This window comes from Camellia sinensis, chromosome 13 (genome assembly GCF_055761805.1).
Source record: "Camellia sinensis isolate YWXY chromosome 13, ASM5576180v1, whole genome shotgun sequence".
In the NCBI taxonomy this organism is placed as follows: Eukaryota; Viridiplantae; Streptophyta; class Magnoliopsida; order Ericales; family Theaceae; genus Camellia; species Camellia sinensis.
In genome coordinates this window covers 36,725,344-36,745,852 of record NC_138973.1, presented here as the reverse complement: position 1 = coordinate 36,745,852, position 20,509 = coordinate 36,725,344, and the positions used below count along the sequence as shown (strand labels likewise).

The 20,509-nt window shown below is 35.9% G+C and overlaps 1 protein-coding gene across 1 annotated transcript; it reads right to left on the bottom strand.

Moving 5' to 3' along the window:
* Nucleotides 1-14,822: 14,822 nt before the first annotated feature.
* Nucleotides 14,823-20,391, bottom strand: LOC145805315 (putative serine/threonine-protein kinase SIS8). The gene is made up of 8 exons (XM_082900428.1): nucleotides 20,337-20,391; nucleotides 20,130-20,236; nucleotides 19,690-19,762; nucleotides 19,503-19,601; nucleotides 19,228-19,296; nucleotides 19,101-19,150; nucleotides 18,926-18,991; nucleotides 14,823-14,871 (listed from the first exon to the last, which is right to left on the bottom strand). Exons 1-8 carry the CDS (start codon nucleotides 20,382-20,384, stop codon nucleotides 14,823-14,825), a joined length of 561 nt encoding a protein of 186 aa, XP_082756554.1. The 5' UTR covers nucleotides 20,385-20,391.
* Between the last annotated feature and the right edge of the window lie 118 nt (nucleotides 20,392-20,509).

Here is a 20,509-nt window from a genome sequence, read left to right as displayed (position 1 = left end):
GGCAGAAAGTACCTCCCAGGCTCTCCAATAGCCGCCAAGTAAGTCCCCCCGTCCGCGTGAGGTCGCGCTCATGTAACAATAAAGGATGGCCAAGTCGGCACCACCCCAGTCATACCGCCTGACCTGTGACAGGTCCACCAAGGCACTCAACAGATAAAGCCCAACGGTGTTCCCTCTATCAGCAAATAGAGTGGTCCCGAAGAGGAACATGAAAAAGCCGCGGGCATACTGTGCTGCCTCCTCAAGAGTCCCGGGCTCCATCTCCACCCGCCGGAAATGGGAAGAGAACCAAGTATATCGGACTCTCCCCGAAGCTCTGTCAACAGGCGGGCGAGCCCCCAGCAGATATATCCAAGCGACCTCCCACTCGCCCATGTCCTCATCATATGGGATCGCCCAGCGTCCCACATCAAGGCCGGTCAATACAGCGAAGTCAAAAGGGGTCATAGTCATGTCCCCAGTGGTAGAGAAATGGAAAGAGTTGGTGGTGTCCCACCATCTCTCCACCAGGGCGGCCATCAGCGTCCTCCTAGCAGGACAACGAGATAGCCCAGCACAGAAGGGCCCAAACCTCGTCAAGTCGACCAAATCCCGAACGGCCTCCGAGAGCTTAGCATACCAGTCTCTTGCCGCGGTAGAGCCATACCCCCGCACGGTGCGAGAAGTCACCTGCATTCAGAATGAATACATGTTTCAGCATGAAACGAATAAAGCTGCGTGCGAATAAAATGAATAGCCTGCGTGCAAAGTAAAGTAAGTGTGTGCCGTGTGTTCACCATCAATTTGGGCTGTGTGTTCAGAAAATCAATGTTTTGGGCTGCGTGTTCAACTCTCAATCCGTCTGGGCTGTGTGTTCAGGATATCAATCTAGGCTGTGTGTTCAGAAAATCAATTTGGGTTGCATGTTCAACTCTCAATAAGTGGGCTGCGTGTTCACTTTCAAATTGGGCTGCGTGTTCACCATCAATTTAGGCTGTGTGCTCAGAAAATCGGTATTTGGGCTGCGTGTTCAATTCTCAATCAGTCTGGGCTGTGTGTTTAGAATATCAACTTGGGCTGTGTGTTCAGAAAATTAATGTTTTGGGCCGCGTGTTCAACTCTCAATAAGTGGGCTGCGTGTTCACTTTCAAATTGGGCTGGGTGTTCAGAAAAATCAATTTGGGCTGTGTGTTCAGAAAATTAGTGATCTGGGCTGTGTGTTCAGAAAATCAACTTGGGCTGTGTGTTCAGAAAGTCAGTGTTTTGGGCTGCGTGTTCAACTCTCAATCAGTCTGGGTTGTGTGTTCAGAATATCAACTTGGGCTGTGTGTTCAAAAGATTAGTGATTTGGGCTGCGCGTTCAACTCTCAATCAGTGTGTGCTGCGTGTTCACCATCGATCTGGGCTGTGTGTTCAGAAAATCAATTTGGGCTGCGTGTTCAAATCTCAATCAGTCTGGGCTGTGTGTTCAGAAAATCAATTTGGGCTGTGTGTTCAGAAAATCAGTGTTTGGGCTGCGTGTTCAACTCTCAATTAGTGTGTGCTGCGTGTTCACCATCAATTTGGGCTGTGTGTTCAGATAATCAATTTGAGCTACGTGTTCAAATCTCAATTAGTGTGTGCCGTGTGTTCACCTTCAATTTGGACTGTGTGTTCAGAAAATCAGTGTTTGGGCTGCGTGCTCAACTCTCAATCAGTGTGGGCTGCGTGTTCACCTTCAATTTGGACTGTGTGTTCTGAAAATCAGTGTATGGGCTGCGTGCTCAACTCTCAATCAGTGTGGGCTGCGTGTTCACCTTCAATTTGGACTGTGTGTTCAGAAAATCAGTGTTTGGGCGGCGTGTTCAACTCTCGATCAGTGTGTGCTGAGTGTTCACCTTAAGATCGGACTATGTATTCAGAAAATCAGTGTGCGGGCTGCGTGTTCAAACCCTCAACCGGTGTGTGCTGTGTGTTCACAATCAATTTATGGACTGAGTGTTCAGAAATTCAAGTAATTGAATCGTGTGTTCAGAGTGCAAACAGAATACAAGAAAAATTCATGATACGTTCCAGAAAAGGTAAAAACGAAGTAAATACCTCTCGTGCCTCATGGGAGAGATGATACTCAGGCTCCCGCAGGAGGAGATCCCCGGGTGCTCACTCGTCGAACTCGGTGAAATGATGAAAAACAGCCCGCGGAAGAACGTGTACTGGTGGGTCATACCTCTCGGGTATGAAGGGCGAACCCTCGGAGGCAGAGACATGATGTCAGGCTCGCCTCCGGCGCCTAGAGAACCTCCGCCGTGGGGAAATTGACCCGCCATTTCGAGAAATCTGCAAAAAGGGGCAAAAATGAGCAAAAATGAGCCAAAATTGGAAAAAGTCAACAAAAGTCAACTCTCGGGAAGTGAAAAAGTCAACAAAAGTCAACTCCCGAGAAAATCTTCAAAATATTGAGACAAACTCACCTCAAGTGGCGAAAATGAGAAAAGAAGCCCCGAAACCAAAATTTAATCGGTTCAAAGTGCTTGAAACTAAAAGATTTCGCGAAAACAACTTGCGTGGGACGTTGGAAAACGCGTATAGAGCCCAGATCTGAGGGAGAAAATGGTTTGGGAAGCTAGAGAGGAGGATTTCGGAGCTGCACTTATGAGCTCAAAGTGTTTGGATAAGTGTATTTATAGAAAAGAGGCTAAAAGGACAAAATTGCCCCCGGATTTGGCAAAGTGGCTGACCGGCCACTTTTTCTGGCAGGCCGGCCATTCACTTTTCAAGAAATGGTTGGTGGCCTCCCTCTCCCAATAAAGCTGGCCGGTGGTGTTCCCCACATGCCCTCCAAGGTCCCTGCAAATTTTGAGGAGGATTGGAGTCCCCGAGATCTGAAAAAGTACAAGAGAAGTGCACTTTCTGTCACGAAATCGCTCCGCCAGAACTCAGCTTCAACTTCCAATGCATGTCTCATCGTTTACTCATCGAAAGTGAGATGTATCCTTTTGAACATGTTGTAACCTCTCCGGGAGGCGGACCGGGGGCCGCAATCGAGTCGCCCTCGCCGAAATGCGCGTTTCTTCCCGCATTGCGATGCACTTTTCTATCAACACCATGATTGTCTGCATTCGATATCACATTGAACATATGTTGTTAGATATGTTGTGCTTGTTGAGTTTCTTTTGCAGGCACGATATTGTATGTACGGTTCATTTGAGGCTGGTGTGACCAGACGAATCGCGCAGGTATCGTATCTTCTCCGTGTGAGACGCGACGAGAATTGAATAATTCTCTGCATTCTTAACTGTATGAAATGTAGTTGTTGCTTTGCATTCTTGCCTAAAACTGTTGCATCTATTTGCGAATACTTGCTTCATTACAGCTTGTTGCATTTACACGATCATTGAGTTACCTTCGGCTTCTTGCATTATCAGTTGCATTTTGGCCCTGCCTGCGGGCATGCCTGCGGGCATATCTCTGTTTATCACGCCTGTTTGTCTAAGTCTTCGGCCTTGTCAAAAATAGGTCGTCTCTGGGCTTTGACATTCACTCCCGTCACTTATGACTTTCGAGTTCTGTCAAAGAGGGGCAACTTAGACACCCCATTTTTGACCGACCTTAAGACTCAGACGTCACCGATTGAGCGCTTAGTGATGTTGCATATCGTGCTCGTTCAGAAGTTTCAGAGTCTTGGCTGCGAGCCTTGGCTTCGGACTTTCGGACTCTTTCACGCCTTACCTCGGTTTGCGAACCAGGCTCGGTTTTTTCTATTTCTCTTCCCGAAGGGAGGGAGAGGTCTCGTAGATCATCTCTCAGTGGCCGTAGGCTACGTTTCGTGGTCGTAGGCCATTTTTGCCCGTTTGGAGTCCGGTTTCCGATTTTTTTCGAAATCGTTGGCCGTGTGCCTCGGTTCGGGACAGCTTAACTGCCTCTGTTTGCTCCGATTTTTGGCGTGCATCTTATTTACTCCCTTTTGAGGGACACTGTGGCTAAAGAAACCAACTTCGTGGTCGAACACCACTCCCGGTGCCTGACAGCCAGTTTTTGGGGCCTCGGGCTGCGCGTTTCAGCCCCCGAACCTTCGTTTTGCATCGGTTTTGTTTCATTTTTGGCAGGGACCTCTGTTTCATTGCTGAGAAGGTCGTAGAAGGGCGGGAGGCCAGTAATTGCCCTGTCAGACAACTTTATCCCTTCATCGCCCTCTGTCGCCCGTTTTTTCTCACTTCAAAGCCAATGTTGACCACCCTTGAGCCATTTTCTTGCACCCTAAACCTCATATTTGTGATGTACACATCTGGGAGGCCACCAATATTTGGTGGCCGGCCAGTAATATTTGTTGAACCTTTTGAACCCCTTTGAAAAGTGGGTTGTTCTCTCTCCTGGTTCACTATTTCCAGTGTTTAACCACAGGGTTGTGTTGTGCACACATCAGAGGCTCTCTTTTTGGGGTGGCCGGCCACTAATGCTTCTTGACCCGTTTGACCCCTAGCCGACCGGCCATGGGAGGTAGCCGGCCGGCCACTTAAACCCTAGATAGCTGGCCGGTCATGATCCTTGCACCCTGTTCCTTACAACTGTATATTCTGTTTCCCCCCAGATTGTGTATCCGGTGGGGGTGCATTTTTGGAGGGAAACTTGGATTGTTTTCCCTCCATTTTTCCCCCCTTTTCTCCCCCCTTTTGTCTATATAACAGCAGCTCCAGCTGCTGGTTTGAGGGTTACAACATTTGCCTTAGGCCCCTTCCATTGTATCTCTCTCCCTTTACACTTCCAAGCTTCAAATCTCTCAAACCCTACACCATCTCTTCACCAACCCATAGCCCCACCCTTCCATCCTTCATTCTAGCAGCTTGAGGTTGTTCTCCAAATCTAAAGAGCCACCAAACTCAAGCCAAGAGTTTCCAAAAGATTGGTCTACAAGGGTAAGTTCCATTTCCCCCTTTTTGGTCCATATTTTGCATGCTTTCTTAGCCATACTTGCTTGCTGTTTTGGGCTCCGACCCTAACTGGAACTAGGCTTATTTTGAGTTATTTTTCATGTTTTTTTAAGGGTATTTACCTATTTGAGGTCTCCTTGTTGCACTTGCTTCATTATCTCCCTTGTATGCCATCTTCTTTTATAGTATTTTTGGCCTATGTATAAACTGTTTTGAGCTCTGTCATGAATTGAAAAGTGGCGTATTTTGAGCCCTTATTCAACATTGTTGAAGGGCTCATTGCTGTTTGAGGCTTTCATTTACCACTTGCCTTTATATCTCTCTTTTGGCCATATTTTTGCATGATTTGTTAGCCTCTTTTGCTTCTATTTTTGGGCTCTGGTCCGAACTATAAGTGGCCTTATTTTGACCCCCTCTTCATGTTTAATTAAGGGTCTTTCACTGTTTGAGGCATCCTTTATATACTTTGTGTTATATCTCTCTTTTTGGCCTTATTTTGCATAGTATTTTAGGCTTGCTTGCATACTGTTTTGGGTCTGGCCATCAACTGTAAAGTGCCCCTCTTCAACATTGTTGAAAGGCCCCTTTGTGTTTGAGGCCAGAAACCACCACTTGCTTCTTTGTCCCTCTTTTGGCCCATTTCTTGCATGAGAGCTTAGCCATACCTGTATTGGTTTTTGTGGTTTGTTATAAACTGTAAAATATCATATTTTGGGCCCCTCTTCAATATTGTTGAAGGGCCCTCATCTGTTTGAGGCCTGCAGCTGTGACTCACTTCTTTATCTCACATTTAGGGCCATTTTTGCATGCTAGTTTAGTCCCATTTGCATTCGCCGTTTGACCTTGCTTAGAACTGTAAATGTGCTTATTTTAGGGCTGTCTTGACTCTATCTTTACATTCCATGTTCAAATAATGCATGTTTTGTACAGCTATAGGCCAATGCACGTGCCTAATTTCATGTTTCGAGTCGCATGTCTTGCATCGGGTGCCATTTTTCCATCTTTCGGGGCTATTTTGCATCACTTATTGCCCCTGAAATTTGCATGTTTGCATACCATGTTCCATGCCTTGCTATGTCTTGTTAGAGTGGCATTTTGTGCCTTAGGATCGGTCCTCGGTTTGCGTGCATGCGTGCACACATCTCGAGTGTCTCATTTTCATCGTATGGCCTCTTATGCGAGTGTGGCTGAGGTCCACTTGTGTTGGTGTAAGTCCATTGTGCATTGTGTATGCCATTTCATTTCATAGCATTGCGTATGCTAGGTTGTATGTTAGCGCATTGTGTATGCCATGTTATCTCGTGCATCGTGTATGCCATTTCATAGCATTGTGCATGTTAGGTTGTATATTAGTCACATTCATGCATGTCATGCATATTGCATTGTGCTTGGGATAGGAGTTAGCCCGAGCACGGGAAACGAGGTACGTTTTGTACTCCGAGTGACGGAACGCGTCTCAATTCCCTGTCGCCGACACTCCGGATTATCCATGATGGAGTCTAGGCCCTGTTGTGTTTAGGTGTGCATTCATTCCATATTGAGTCATGCAAATCGACTCTTCGGCCATCATGCATCGATATGCGTGATTGGTGGCACGAGGATCGAGACATGCATACGTTTGTGAAAATACATTGCTATGCCCCTTTCCTGCTCTCTGTTGCAGCAAATCAAGAATTAGCAACCTTCCGGAGCTTGGCGTGCTTTCCAAGAGTAATTGTAAAACAGAGGCTAATTGGGGCATCCCAGTGGATTTCCGCGCAAGGCAGCCCGGACATGCATCATCCATCATCTGAAGAAGAGTCAAGGTAGTCCCTGGCTTGCATGCCAGTTTATTATTTTTCTTAGTTAATTCGTAAATTAATTAGGAATTTGTTTATATTCGGACTGTATTATTTGGACTGTGTTATTTGGACTGTACTATTTATTCGGACTCTCTGCGCGAGGGCACAACTGTAATAAGTGTGCGTGTGTGTGTTGTATGTCTTCCAACCCCACGTCTTTCTCCCTTTTATTTACCCGCTTATGATGGTTAGATTAGGGCATATTTCAATTAGCATACAGTATGATAGTATGTTTGCATCCATTCATCTGTTTTGCATGCACCGGGCTCGGCGCATCGCACTAACTGCATTTACTTTCAATTCCAAGTTGAATACATGTTAGCTGTAGCATTTCATATGCCATGTTTAGAATAGCCGAGCCTGTTATAGTTGCATTTTTGCATGTGTTGCATTAGGCATCTCTGTATAATTAGGATCATGCATGGATTTCTAATGAGCTTCTGTTTTGGCTTGGAGTACTCGGTGAGTTTTATGCTTTAGCATCCTTGCATGCGTGTGAGTGACTGCCATGAATAGCATGCTTACCATGAGGCTATATGCTTATGTGATATAACTGCCTGAATGCCTGTGGGTGAAGGTTGGGTTATTCGAACTCGAACAAATCATCAACTCTGAGTTTTGAGCCCACTAGATAGTGGCAAAACCATCTTTTCTAAGCCCACCCGAGGGTGACAAAATCTGCATTTTAAGCCTACTTGCGAGTAGCAAACCATCTTTCAAAAACAAATATGAAATGTTTTGTTCCAATTCAGGCGACCCAGTCTATACTTGTATGCTGTGCGCATCACATAGTAAATCTAGGCTAATAACCGGAATAAGAACACACAATGTTTTCAAAACTAGATATCATGGTTAGTAAAGGCCGATCTTTGATCGGGCGAGCGGGGGTGCTCATGAAGTGACCTTCCCCAATCGTACCCAAGTTCCCGAGCCGAGGCAACTTTGGTGATGACGGACACGTGGCCTTAGGCAACGAGTCAGGGTTTCCTAAATTTTCCAATATAAAATATTTAGGTGGCGACTCTGTATCTGGAAAAGCAGTCCATGTTTGGCACTTCTTTCAAAATCTGTTTTCTCAAAACGATTTGCCGGATTTGGACTCTTTGGTTCAGATTTAGAACCGTGACAATTTGAGAGTCCTGAGCTGTAGTGAGCCCAATATCGAACGGAACCGGGGGGGGAGGGGGACTCGTTCCTTCTCCCGGGGCGTTCGGGGACGTCTACATATACCATGTATAATTATTTGATCTATGTAGGCCCATCTACAGAAAATTCCTTATATAGAATTCATACCAAATATCTCCAAACATAGTTTAGTTCTCACGGTTGTACCCGTTTTGGCCTTGGACATATCTTGGTTTTTCATGAGTGCTTTAGAGAATTTAGCCTTATCAATTTTCATAGAAGTATAGCCCCTTACATAGATGTGATTCTCATTTCGAGTCTCTTAAATACTCACTTTGAAAGATAACCCGTTAGGATTTTCAAGATATAAGTGATCATTAAAAGCATAGCTTACCCTAAGTACCTTGCATTCAATACATATTGAAATTAAAATAACAATTATTTTTAATTTAAAAGTAGAGAAGCCAAAACACCACAAAAATGGATTTAAAAGGAATTCGAAATTTGAAATTCCGATCACCATGAATTAAACGTTATAGAAGTCACTTCTTCATGTGTATAAAACACTGCCTAGTGTTTATAAAGGCAAAGCAACTGTTACACCATTACTTATGTGGCTTTATACTTTGTTCATAATTGCAGATCAACAACAGTCAAATCGATTACCGCAAATAATTTAAACAAAATCAGAAAAGACTAAATACACAATTTAGAATTTTTGGTTTAAATAAAACAATTTTTATACTATAAAATAATCAAAAATCTGTATAACAAATTACACATTAATATCAAATAAATTATACCCAAAAAAACAGGAAACAAATTCTTTTAGACACCAAATTTAAACATAATAGAATTATGTCTAGGAAAATGAGTGGGAGGACTAATTAGTGCTATCACTAATGATGTGGCAGTGGGCCCCACCATGAATGATTTGATGTTTTGGCCTTGGTGTTGTATTTTTTTCTTTTTTTATTGAATGTCATATCATTAGTGATCTTTTTAGAATTCTAAAATTAGTGGTCTCTATCATTGTTGTTATGTCTAAATAAACTTAACCTAGAACTCTGTGAACAAAATTAGAATCCATTATGTCTGTAATAAAACAGACATAACACGGACCGGATGCAACTAAGGGATGCTGTTGTGATGTTGCCGTGACTAAGTCACAATAATGATCTGTGGTACTTTGGTAGAGGTTTTTTCTTATTCTTTTTTGATAATCCGAACCGTTCATATTATAGGGTTCGTTGAATAGATCATCTATCCAAAAAATCAAATTGATTGGAAATCTATAACTTTATAACAAGAACATGTGTTTTTTTAAAAAATAAACGGTTAATATGATCTTGACAATTTTTGTAAAACAATTTGAATAGGGTTGCGATTTTTTGGTTAACTTAATATTTTGTATGAATAATATACTTGACAAACTTTATAACATGAACTGTTCAGATTATCAAAAAAAAGATTCAGAAAAACCCCCCATCGAAATACTACACATCCCTACTGTGACTTTAGCCACAACAAGATCCTCGAATCTGACCGAATGGGTGTCACTCCTGTGACCTTTCCCTACCTCCTGCGGTGTGGTACACGGCACCGTTTCAACTTAACTTTTTTTTTTTTTGTTGGGTAAATTACACTAACACCCCCTGATATTTCTGATTAATATAGATTCCCCTCATGTTTGAAAAATTATACTTTCTCATTGTCAGATTAAAATGACATATTTGCCCTTTAATCTTTATACATATAAAATAATAAAATAATTTATTCATGTCATTTCAAGAGGAATAACAATCATCTTCTTTGGTTTAACTCATACCAAAAAAATTAAATTTTTTATTTTTTATTTATTTATTTATTTTTACTGATTTTTTCATATTTCAAGTATTTTTTTATTTATATTTTTTAGATACACCCAATCTAGATATATTTAAGAAGTATATTATATTTTGTGATTTTTTTTTTAAATTCACCAAATACAAAAAAAATTAAAAAAAATACAGTAATAAAATGTGGGTGAATAGACAAGAAAGAAAAATGATGGTGGACATAAAAATTTATACAAAAATATCATAAAAATGTTGTGATAGTGATATTGTAAATATAAATCATGTTTATGGGTGTTTTGTTTTAAAGTGAAAAGTCATCATTAAGTTATATCATTGTGTTAGAAAATTTTATATAAAATTTATGTTTGTATATCATCACTCAATAAGAATATGTTTGGGTATAATTTAATAATGGAAAGTTATACAATGTAGTCATGATGATGGAAATAATAAATGGTAGGAAAAATGGCAAAATGGACATTTAAATTTTTTTAGGGTATGACATCAACAATCCAGGGGCAATTTGTAATGAGATTACAAACTTCAGGGAGGGGAATGCAATTTTTCAAATGTAAGGAGAGAATCTATATTAAAAAGAAACCTCAGGGGTGTCAGTGTAATTTAGTCTTTTTTTTTTTTTTTAAATTCTGTTCTCAACTCCTCTTTTTTTTCTTTTTTTGAACATGAGAAAATTTCCGTTAAGATCAACCACATGACACTTACAAAATGAGTCCATTCAACCAAATTAACTTGCACCATACAAAGTAAAAAATCAACAAAGAAATGCCCAGGAGAAAAACTATGGAAATATCCAAACGCAAAGCTCGCATTGCAAAACATACGCCGATCATACAAGTTCAACAATAGAGCAAGTCTAGCATAAAACATAGATTTCCAACCACAAAGAGGGTAAGCCACAATCAAGCACCAATGGACTCATTACACAAGCAAACACCCAACAATGCAAGAGAAAAAGAAACCCAGACCTCAATCCCTAGCCATGGCAATGGAGGAGTAGTAGCGGTACCAATAGATCTGGTAGAGGCGGGTTCAAGGAGGGTGTCGGTCTGGTGAATGATGGTAGATCTGGTAGTTGTGGGTTCGTAGAGGCATCCAATCTGGTGAGTGATGGTAGATTTGGTGGTGATATGGTGGTAGCGGTGGTGGCATTGGCATGAGATAGAAGAGGAGAGAGATGGAGTGTTCAAAGAAAGCCATAGCTAGAAAAGGCAAAGGGGAGGGAGAGATGGGAGACAGATCTAGATTCCACTAAAAGAGGAAGAGCACCTTACAAAGGACGAGAAGATGGAAAGATATAGCTTCAAGAACTTATTGGAATCAAACAACAAAGATAAAGGAAAAAATAAAGGGGTAGAAGGAGGAGGGGGGAGACCTTCTAAACTCCTCCCTATAACTTTTTTTTTTTTTTTTTTTTTTTCAACGCTGTTTGCTTCTCTTTTTTATGCTAACCTTTTTTTTTTTTTAAATTTTAAAGTTATCTTTTCAATCGATATTGCTTGCATTTAAAAAATAAAATTGTTTAATTTTTTTGTGCCCAATTAAAATAATGTAATATTTTTTATTTATTATTTTAGAGTCAATCTACTAAATCAAAATAAAAATGGTATACTAACATTTCTTAACATTTAATGGGACACCTCTAACATTTTCAATATTTCATAGATATCTCTTAGACATTTAAAATTTATATCACAAACATTTCCTGACATTTAGTTGAATCACAACCACCCTAATCATTTAGCAAAAATACACAAAACGACATCGTTTTGACAGTTTTGAGCCATTGTTGCCACAAAAATTGTGGAAAACATCACAGACACTTCTTTTAATTTAAATAAATACATGTGATAACATTAATTAAATTGTATTTCTATATATGAATAGATACAAAATTATTTGGATAATTACAAAAAAAAAAAAAATCTCAAGGTTTGAGCATTCTAATAAAATAAATCTTGAGTTTTTAATTTTATCAAATTAAATCATTTAATTAATATTATTACATATATTTATTTAAGTTAAAAGAAGTGTCTGTGATCTTTTCGCAAAATATTAAGCATGTATTTTTACTAATGATAAGGGTTTTTGTATTTAACTAAATGTCAATAAGTGTTTGTGATATAAATTTCAAATGTCTAAGGGTATCTATGATATATCCAAAATGTTATGAGTGTCCATGTATTATCTTTAAACGTAAATGTTAGTATACCCTTTTTATTTTGGTTTAGTAGATTGACTCTAAATAATAAATTATAAATTATAAATATACCTCCTGAGATTTATTTAAAATATGAATTCTCTATGTGTTTGAAAATTACATCCCTCCCCTTGAAATTTTTAATTTCATAACAAATGACTTATTTTATTAATAAATTATCAAGTCAATTAATAGTTTTTAATGATGTCATAAATATATTTCAATTAGCAATTCATGTAATTTTATTATATATAGAAGAGTAGTTAGGAATTTCATTTTTTCAGTTTATTCTGTTAAATACAAATTTCTTACAAGGAGATGTTTGTAATTTTTCAAATCACATGAGGCAATTTATATTTTAGGCAAATCTCAAGCGGCATATTTGTAATTTATCCTAAATTAAAAAAAAATACATTATTTTAATGAGAAAATTAGTGAAACATCCCTATCTAACTTTGTGTAGTAGAAGAGTTCCAATATTTTTTTATTAGCTAAGGTTCCTTAACATTTTTACAGAGAAAATTCGATTTAGAGAAATTTCACATGACTCAAAGAAATTTTGGCCCCGATTCAGAGAAATTTTAAAATTTCTCTGTGAAAATTGAAATTTTTTTGAGTCGAAGCAAAATTTTTCTGAGTCGGACAAAATTTCTCTGTGGAAATGTTGAGGGATCTTAACTACTATAAAAATATTGTATGTCGTTTATCTTATAAAATCTTAATATCAAGAATCTTAAAAAAAAAATTCTATTTTAATAAGAAAAAAAAAAGTCAATGTGTTTAGTTTGAGTTTTCTTAATTAAATTTTTTGAAAAATAAATTTTTTGTTTTTTTTTTTATTTTTATTTTTAGTGTATATCTTTAAGATTTTAAGCATTTTTTAAAAACTTATTTAGATATAATAGTTGTGAAAAAATATTTTAAAAAATTAATAAATACACAAAAATATGAAAAATATATTAAATTTTCATATTTTTTTTTTTATTTTTTTGTGAATTTGTAAAGATTTTTTTTTCACAAAAATTATACTTTTTAAGTGTATTTATGTTAGGTGTGTCTAAAATTTAAAAAAAAAATCTTAAAATATTAAAAAGATTCAGTAAAAGTAAAAAATATGAAAAACAAGAAAATATAATTTTCTAAAAAATATTTTTAGAAAATCCAAACCAAGCAAAGTTTTATTTTTTTACATGCAAGCACTACAGATTGAAAAGATAACTTAAAAGAATTAATAATAATAATAATAATAATAATAATAATAATAATAATAAAAAGAAGAAGAAGAAAAAAAAAAAAAAAAAGAATCAAACGGCATTGTGAAAACATAATTGAAAAAAAAAATACATTATTCAAGAAATCGGTGAAAATATATATACATAAAAAAAAAATAAAAAAAAAAAGGTTGAAATGTTGTCATCTAAGGCACCCGGAAAGGTCACATCAGTGAACCCTAATCCAATCCAGATTGAATTGTTTGGGATAATTTAAATAAATATATTTTTAAATTTTTTATGAAAAGAAATATAAAAAAATTGAGAGATGATATGACTTAAAAAAATAAAAAGATAAAAAATATACTTATATAGTATACCCAACAAAAATCTATTAATCACAAACAAACTCGTAATATATAGAATAAAACTTCTATATTAAACAGAATTGAAAACAGTAAATGAAATCCGTCAAAAGAAACAAATTCTGATACGTACAATTATAAAATGAACAGAAACAAATTCTGATACATACAATCATGAGATAAACCACGTTCTATTTTACAGAAACAAATTCTGAAAAAATGAAGGTTATCATGCACTACATATAATTAATAAGCATTCATATGAATTGCACATCTTCACCATTATCAGCAACCATATATGAAAATAATTAATTATGTTATGGAGAACCTAAAGCATTGAATCAAAGTGATGGAATGAGACGTTAAAATGGTTTGCGAGAACTTTTTATTTTTATTTTTTTTACGTTGGGTTTTCAATGATTCAAACCCAAATATAAATTTTATTTATACCAGTTATATACCCATCCTCTTTCTTGTTCACCGGGCTAGCCCTGAGATTTAAAGAGCTTAAGGTAAATTTCAGAAATGAGGGCCTCTCTTACATTGAAAAAAAAAAAATTCATTGATAAAACAATATGTTACAAATTTTTTATTTGTTTGTAGCTACAAAAAAATTTACTTGCACATATAATCATTAAAATTATAAACAAAACAATTTAATGAAACAAAATTAAGACAAAAAATTAGAAAAAAAATATTTAATTAAAACTGATAAAGACCTAAGTAAAAAAATTAGGGCAAAATTATTTATTCTACTAAAATCTAATAGATAAAGAAGGTAAAATAAAAAAGAAAAAATTAGGTCCCATATATTGTATGTATTGTTTTTCTTGGGCCCAAACACTTTTTTTTTTTTGATATATATTTTCATTTTAATAAATATGCGCCAAACTACATTTATAAATAAATATGGGCTAAACCATACATAGATCCAATAAAATATTTTGGGACCGTTTAAATTGATCCTAAAAATTAAAAAAACAAAACATTAGGCCTATAACATTTTACTAAATTTGGGAGTCCTATTTTTAGACCAAAATTTTGGGGCTTAAGACACAAGCCCTACTGGCCTTTGGCCAGGGCCGGCCCTGCTTGTTCAATTAATAAATAAATTAAAACATAACAGAAATTTTGTTTCACTAAAGCAGTTTTGATACATACAATCATACAATGAATTTGTAATAATTTTAACACAGGAAATAGAATCGGACTCGAACACAGATTCGAGTAAAATAAGAAACAGAAACATTTCTCTCTCACAATATATACCACAGATAACAGTATACAAAAAAAAAAAAAAAAATCAATCGAAGTACAGAATATAAAATATGTATTTAACTAGAACAGAAAAAAAGATTGAAAACCAATTCTAGATAAAGCAGAATTACTGTAAATTTGTCTTAAGGTTGTTCGAACATTTTCTTATTTGTACGATGTGAAACACGTAATCATCGCACCAAATATATTATCACATTATATATTAAAAAAATAATAAGCTAAATATAACGTAAATTGTTTGAGTAAAACAAAACCAAATCATATATAGATAATTAAAAATACTTACAGAGAAATAGAAAACTTATAAACAGATTGTAAAAATCCTAAAACGAAACCAAATGTGATCGAGGCTTATGTTGGACACAATTCCTTTAAGACAAATTTGTCCCCCGCTACGGTGCTTACGAGTTTTTATTAGACGTTCGTCTCCCAGAATATAACGATCGAACCTTGCAGAAGCAATACTATAATTGCAAGTTTGGCAAACCTTGATATGCAGAAGAATTCTCTTATAGAAAGGATAGAGTTGAAGGAAAGAAATACAAGATGAAATCGATGCTAAATGAATGCAATGGGGGCCTATTTATATAGATGAATTGGTAGTCCTTCGAATAGTCATGGTGACTTTTGGATGAAGAGACACACCTCTTCCACTGAATATGTGTAATTAAATTGAACAGACACGATTGTTCTCGCAAACGGGTACGAATTTTGTATCAAATCCGATTCAATTTTGACCCAAAAAAAAAACGAATTTATTTAAATAAAAACCAAATTTTATATTAAATAAATTTTGACTTAAAACCATTCTCAAATGGTGCACTTTGTAGTCAATTTCTCATTCACCAATTAATGGTTTTCAAATAATTTATACATTACAAAGAATTTTGATGTTAAACTTGCAACCTCACACCACAAAACAGTACTCACTACAAGAATTAACACATTTGCCGACCAAAAAATTGGTCGGCAAAAGTCTAATTTTTGGTCGGCAAAACATATTCCCGACCAATTTTTTTGGTCGCCAAGTTAGTCGGCAATTGAGGGTCGCGGAAAGTAATTAGCGACTAAAAAGATTTTTAGTCGGCAAAACATTCTATTTGGCGACTAAATTGTTGGTCGCTAAACATATAATTATCGCGACTAACCTATTTAGTCGCGAAAAGACTTTGGTCGGCAAAAATTACATTCAATGACCATACATGTTAGTCGCTAATTTGGTCGGCAAAAATTACTTTCAACGACCAACAAAATTGGTCGGCAAAAATTACATTCCACGACCAAAACTTCTTCGTCGCTAAATAATAGTTTCTACGACCAAAAAATTTGGTCGCTATTTGTTACTTTCCACGACCAAAACTTTTGGTCGGCAAAAGTGAGTTTCCATGACCAAGTGTTGTTTTGATCGGCAATAGATGTATTTTTTGCGACCAAAACTCTTGGTCGGCAATTGTCATTTTTTGCGAAAAAAAATTATTTATTTGTCGCGACTAATAAATTGGTCGCCAAAAGCAAGAAAACAATACACCTGTAATTCCTAATAATTCATTCAATCCATAATAAACTTATAATTTTAAAGCATCATACAAATCAACTGAATCATTAACATTCGACACAATACATAATTCATTAACATTCGACACAATCCAACATTCAATCCAATTTTTTTTTTTTTGAACAATCAATTTTTGTTTATAAACATTCAATCCAATATTGAACAAAATTCATTCAACCCAACCTAAATATAACATTAAAATTCATCATATTTTCCTACTCAATCCCAAACTTTACAATCATTCCATTCAAAACATTAATTGAGACAAGTTTTAAACATCCATCCCTTGAAAACCAGTAAGTAATTGAACAAAAATTAAAAGGAAAATCAATGAAGGAATCCAAAAAAAATTCTACAACAGGAAGGAATATATATGGTTTTGAAGCATCAGCCTTGTGCTTGATCGTTTTTGGAAGTCACCTACAAATAAAATAAGAAAAGTTAGAATCTAGAAACATATCCAAAATGAAGTATTCTCATAAAAAAAAATTAACCATATGGAAAAAAATTTATATGATTACATTACAAACATTTGATGATGACTATACCACAATTAATATCCTCCAATTCAAATCTAAACTAGAGGCAATTCAGATCCTATATATAAAATAAATGCACAACATGACCCTTCACCATATTGTTACCTTAATGCTGTGGACACTGAACATTGATTTGTTTGGTGAGATAACCAACATTACACACAACTTAAAACAATATCATCACTTTACTATTATAACCTCCAACAAAGATATAACACCTAATAAAAGTAGGAAAAAAGAAGTGGGAATAAAAAGAAAGCTAAAGCTGAAATGAACAAATTTGAATCATCACAGTTAATTAGGTGATTGCCTTCAAATTCAGAAACACATTGAAAACATAATGAGAAACATATATAGTTTTCAAGATCTTGTTTCTCATTATGTTTTCAATGTGTTTCTTGTCAACAATATATGTTTACTACCACCTAATTAACTGTGATGATTCGTTACTCTGTCCTTTTACGTTACTCTGTCCTTTTAGTTCCTTCTCAAACAATATATTGCATATTTACCAACAAAAAACAAGCCCTAATATGTTACTCTGTCCTTTTAGTTCCTTCTCAACAATTAGGATTGCTGACTTTTGTCCTTTTTTATATGTTGTGTGTGCATGCAGTGGGGAAGAGTGTATTAAAAAATAATAATAAATAAATAAATAAATAAAAAGCAAAGTTACTATTGAATTAACAATAGAATCCAAAATATTTGACCCTGAGCACAGAACAAAAAGAAAGTTGGTTGGACAATCATATTTATGCCATGTATATGTGGATTTGTTCTAGCATACAATTTTTTTCTATTAAAAATATGCTATCACATGCACATCTGCAGGTCCTATAAAAATGTCAACCTAAAAAGATTTTTCCATCAAATTAGGTCACAAAAGCACACTTATCCATTGACTTACAGAAATTGATGAAGCAAATTTTAGTGTTAAATGCACCATCTCGCTACTGCATATTAGCAGATTTCCTAGTTTACCATGCACCACAATATCCTTACTTGAAGTATTGACCAATAAAACATTGGTTACTATTGTTTTTACCATCAGTTCAATTTAGATTGTCACAGATTTGATATTGAGAGAAATATCTCAACAAGTGGGTGATACCAAAGCAGGCCAGATGACAACAAATCATGCTCCATATCATTTACAAATAAATTTTTGATAGTGGAGAAGCTTAGATGACAAAATTATACTGCTCATGTCCATGGACCAATCAATTGATGTAATAAAACAAAAACTACTCTCATTCCACGCCATGGTAAAAGATAATGCAAATGATAAAATGAAAGTTGTTAATATTATTGACTTCATCAAACTTGATACTATAGGCAAAATGTGTCAATAAAATAATAGTTTATTCCCCCCATCAAAAATAAGTGCACAAATCCAAGTACTTGGAATTTTTCCCAATAAATTTATGAAATGGAGCCAATAGTTATAATATTATAAGATTCCATTCAGCATCAGGGTTAATGTATGTAACTAGTAGATAAACTACAAGGGAGAGACAAAGAGTTGATATGTTTTAAGAACGTATAATTGAATCAAAAATAGTTTTCAAACAAGATGATCTTTAAGTAGTTTAATGTCCCTAATTATTGTGCCCAAAAATATTAGAGAATAAACATAATTATCCTAAAATCTCTTCAAAACCAAGTGTCATAGAAGGAAGTCAAACAAAGTTGAAGAATAAAAAAAAGAATACCTCTCTGTTTCAATAGTCCTCTTTGCAAGCATAAGTGTCAAGAAGACTGGAACCATTGCAGCACACAAATGCTTAAGAGTGTGCCCACTGACAATATGATATGTCCATTTATAAATTGGTTTATCTGCAGCTTCTTCAACCTTAGCTAAAAGATAAAATCCTGCATGTTATGCAATTAAATGTTACTCAGAATGGCACAAAAAACTAACAGATTTAGTAAACAGAAGAGCCCACATGATGAAATATACAAACCTGCAGCCCAAAGCCAGTTTGTGGAATGTGTGTGCATTGGAGGCAACAAGATAGCCATTATCGGAATTACAATGCAAGGAACAAACTGAACCAGTGCATATGGGCAGAGTCCATGGCACACATAAAGTTGCCAACTCCCACAATATCACGCTAAAGCTGTACACATCGGACCTGCAAACCAGTCCGCAATTATTTTATCAGCAAGACTTGAATGAAACATTAAAAAATGAATTAAACTCTCTAGCATGGCTTTCAAGTCTAATACAAAAAATAAACCTACTTCTCATTGGATGGTTCATTTTTCAAAACCTCAGGGGCCATCCATTCCGCCTGTAGTTCAATGGCACAGCTTCAGTATAATTGATATAATATAACATTCTATAACATTCTATCCTGACATCAATTACCGTTCCAGCAATAGATTTTGAAGACAGGAAAGTATTGTGCTTCATTCGTGATAAGCCAAAATCACAAACCTGTAGAGACAACAATAAATTAGAGAAGTTTCAAAAAAACATCCTTAAGCATGAAAAAGTCTAGATCTTAGTAAAAGAGACGAAGTCCATGGTGAGTCACGGCATTGTTAACTACGCATTTTCTAGATTACATTAAATACAGCAACAATTGGATAATCAAGGAAGGAATGGGAGATTTCAAATGCCAAGTTCTAATTTCAGCAAACCTTAACAACCCAGTTTTTATCAACAAGAAGGTTTGTAGTCTTAAGATCTCGATGCACAATAATAGGATGGCTTGTGTGCAAATAATTCATCCCCTTGGCCTGCAAGCAATTAGCAAACTTACTTAAACCAACCAAACTAGATAGCAGAAACGGAAGGCAACAACATTCAACATTCTCCAACTCATACCACATCAAGAGCCATCCACAGTCGCTTCTTTTCATCGAGTTGATTATTTGGTCGATGCAGCAGCTTGTATAAACTTCCCGTGCATACAAATAAACAGGGCTGAGAAACACCAAATTGAACAAACAAATAGTTAATTGAGGCTGAAATCAAATTCTATTTTCCTGCATGGACAATGATAAAATTAACTGAAATTTTTTTCAGGTGAAATATCTTCTTCTAAAAATCAACCCACAAAAAACTTAAATTAAAACAAATTATTTTCTTCTTTAGACATAAAAGCTTGGCAATATTTATACCCAGTTGTCATTTCTTATTATTATGTAAGAATGATAGTCTGAAACTATGTTACCATTAAAAATATGAAGGCAAACATTTGATGAAAACGGAACAAAAGCATCAATTCTTGAAACGATAAGTTCTAACAAGACTTTAAAGTAAACATCAACCTTGGAAGATACTCTGTTAGTATAGAAAGATTTGGTGGATGAGTGACTGCTCCCATGAAAAGAACAACATTAGGATGTCTCAACCTCAACATGATTTCAACCTGCACAAAGCAAACAAGCAGTCGTCTAGTTCAATTCTTAAAAAGAAAACCACTTGGATCATTAATAACAGCACATGATGCAAGATGTCAGATTTGGTACTTCACATTTGAATTGAACAAGTGCATCGCCTGATATATCTTGGTGCATCGCCTGATTTTAGTTCTTGGATGAGTGCACAAATTTATGTAACATCAATTCTTACCAATGCCAATGCATTCTCCAATTTGAAGATCCTCCCATGGAATTTCCCACTCCGCAACTTCACCAAGCAC

Coding starts and splice junctions, on each gene's coding strand:
- LOC145805315 (XM_082900428.1), bottom strand. CDS start 20,384: ATGCACCAAGATATATCAGGCGATGCACTTGTTCAATTCAAATGTGAA. Junction 20,237..20,336: donor TTGTTCAATTCAAATGTGAA/GTACCAAATCTG, acceptor TGCTTTGTGCAG/GTTGAAATCATGTTGAGGTT. Junction 19,151..19,227: donor CAAAATCTATTGCTGGAACG/GTAATTGATGTC, acceptor ATTGAACTACAG/GCGGAATGGATGGCCCCTGA.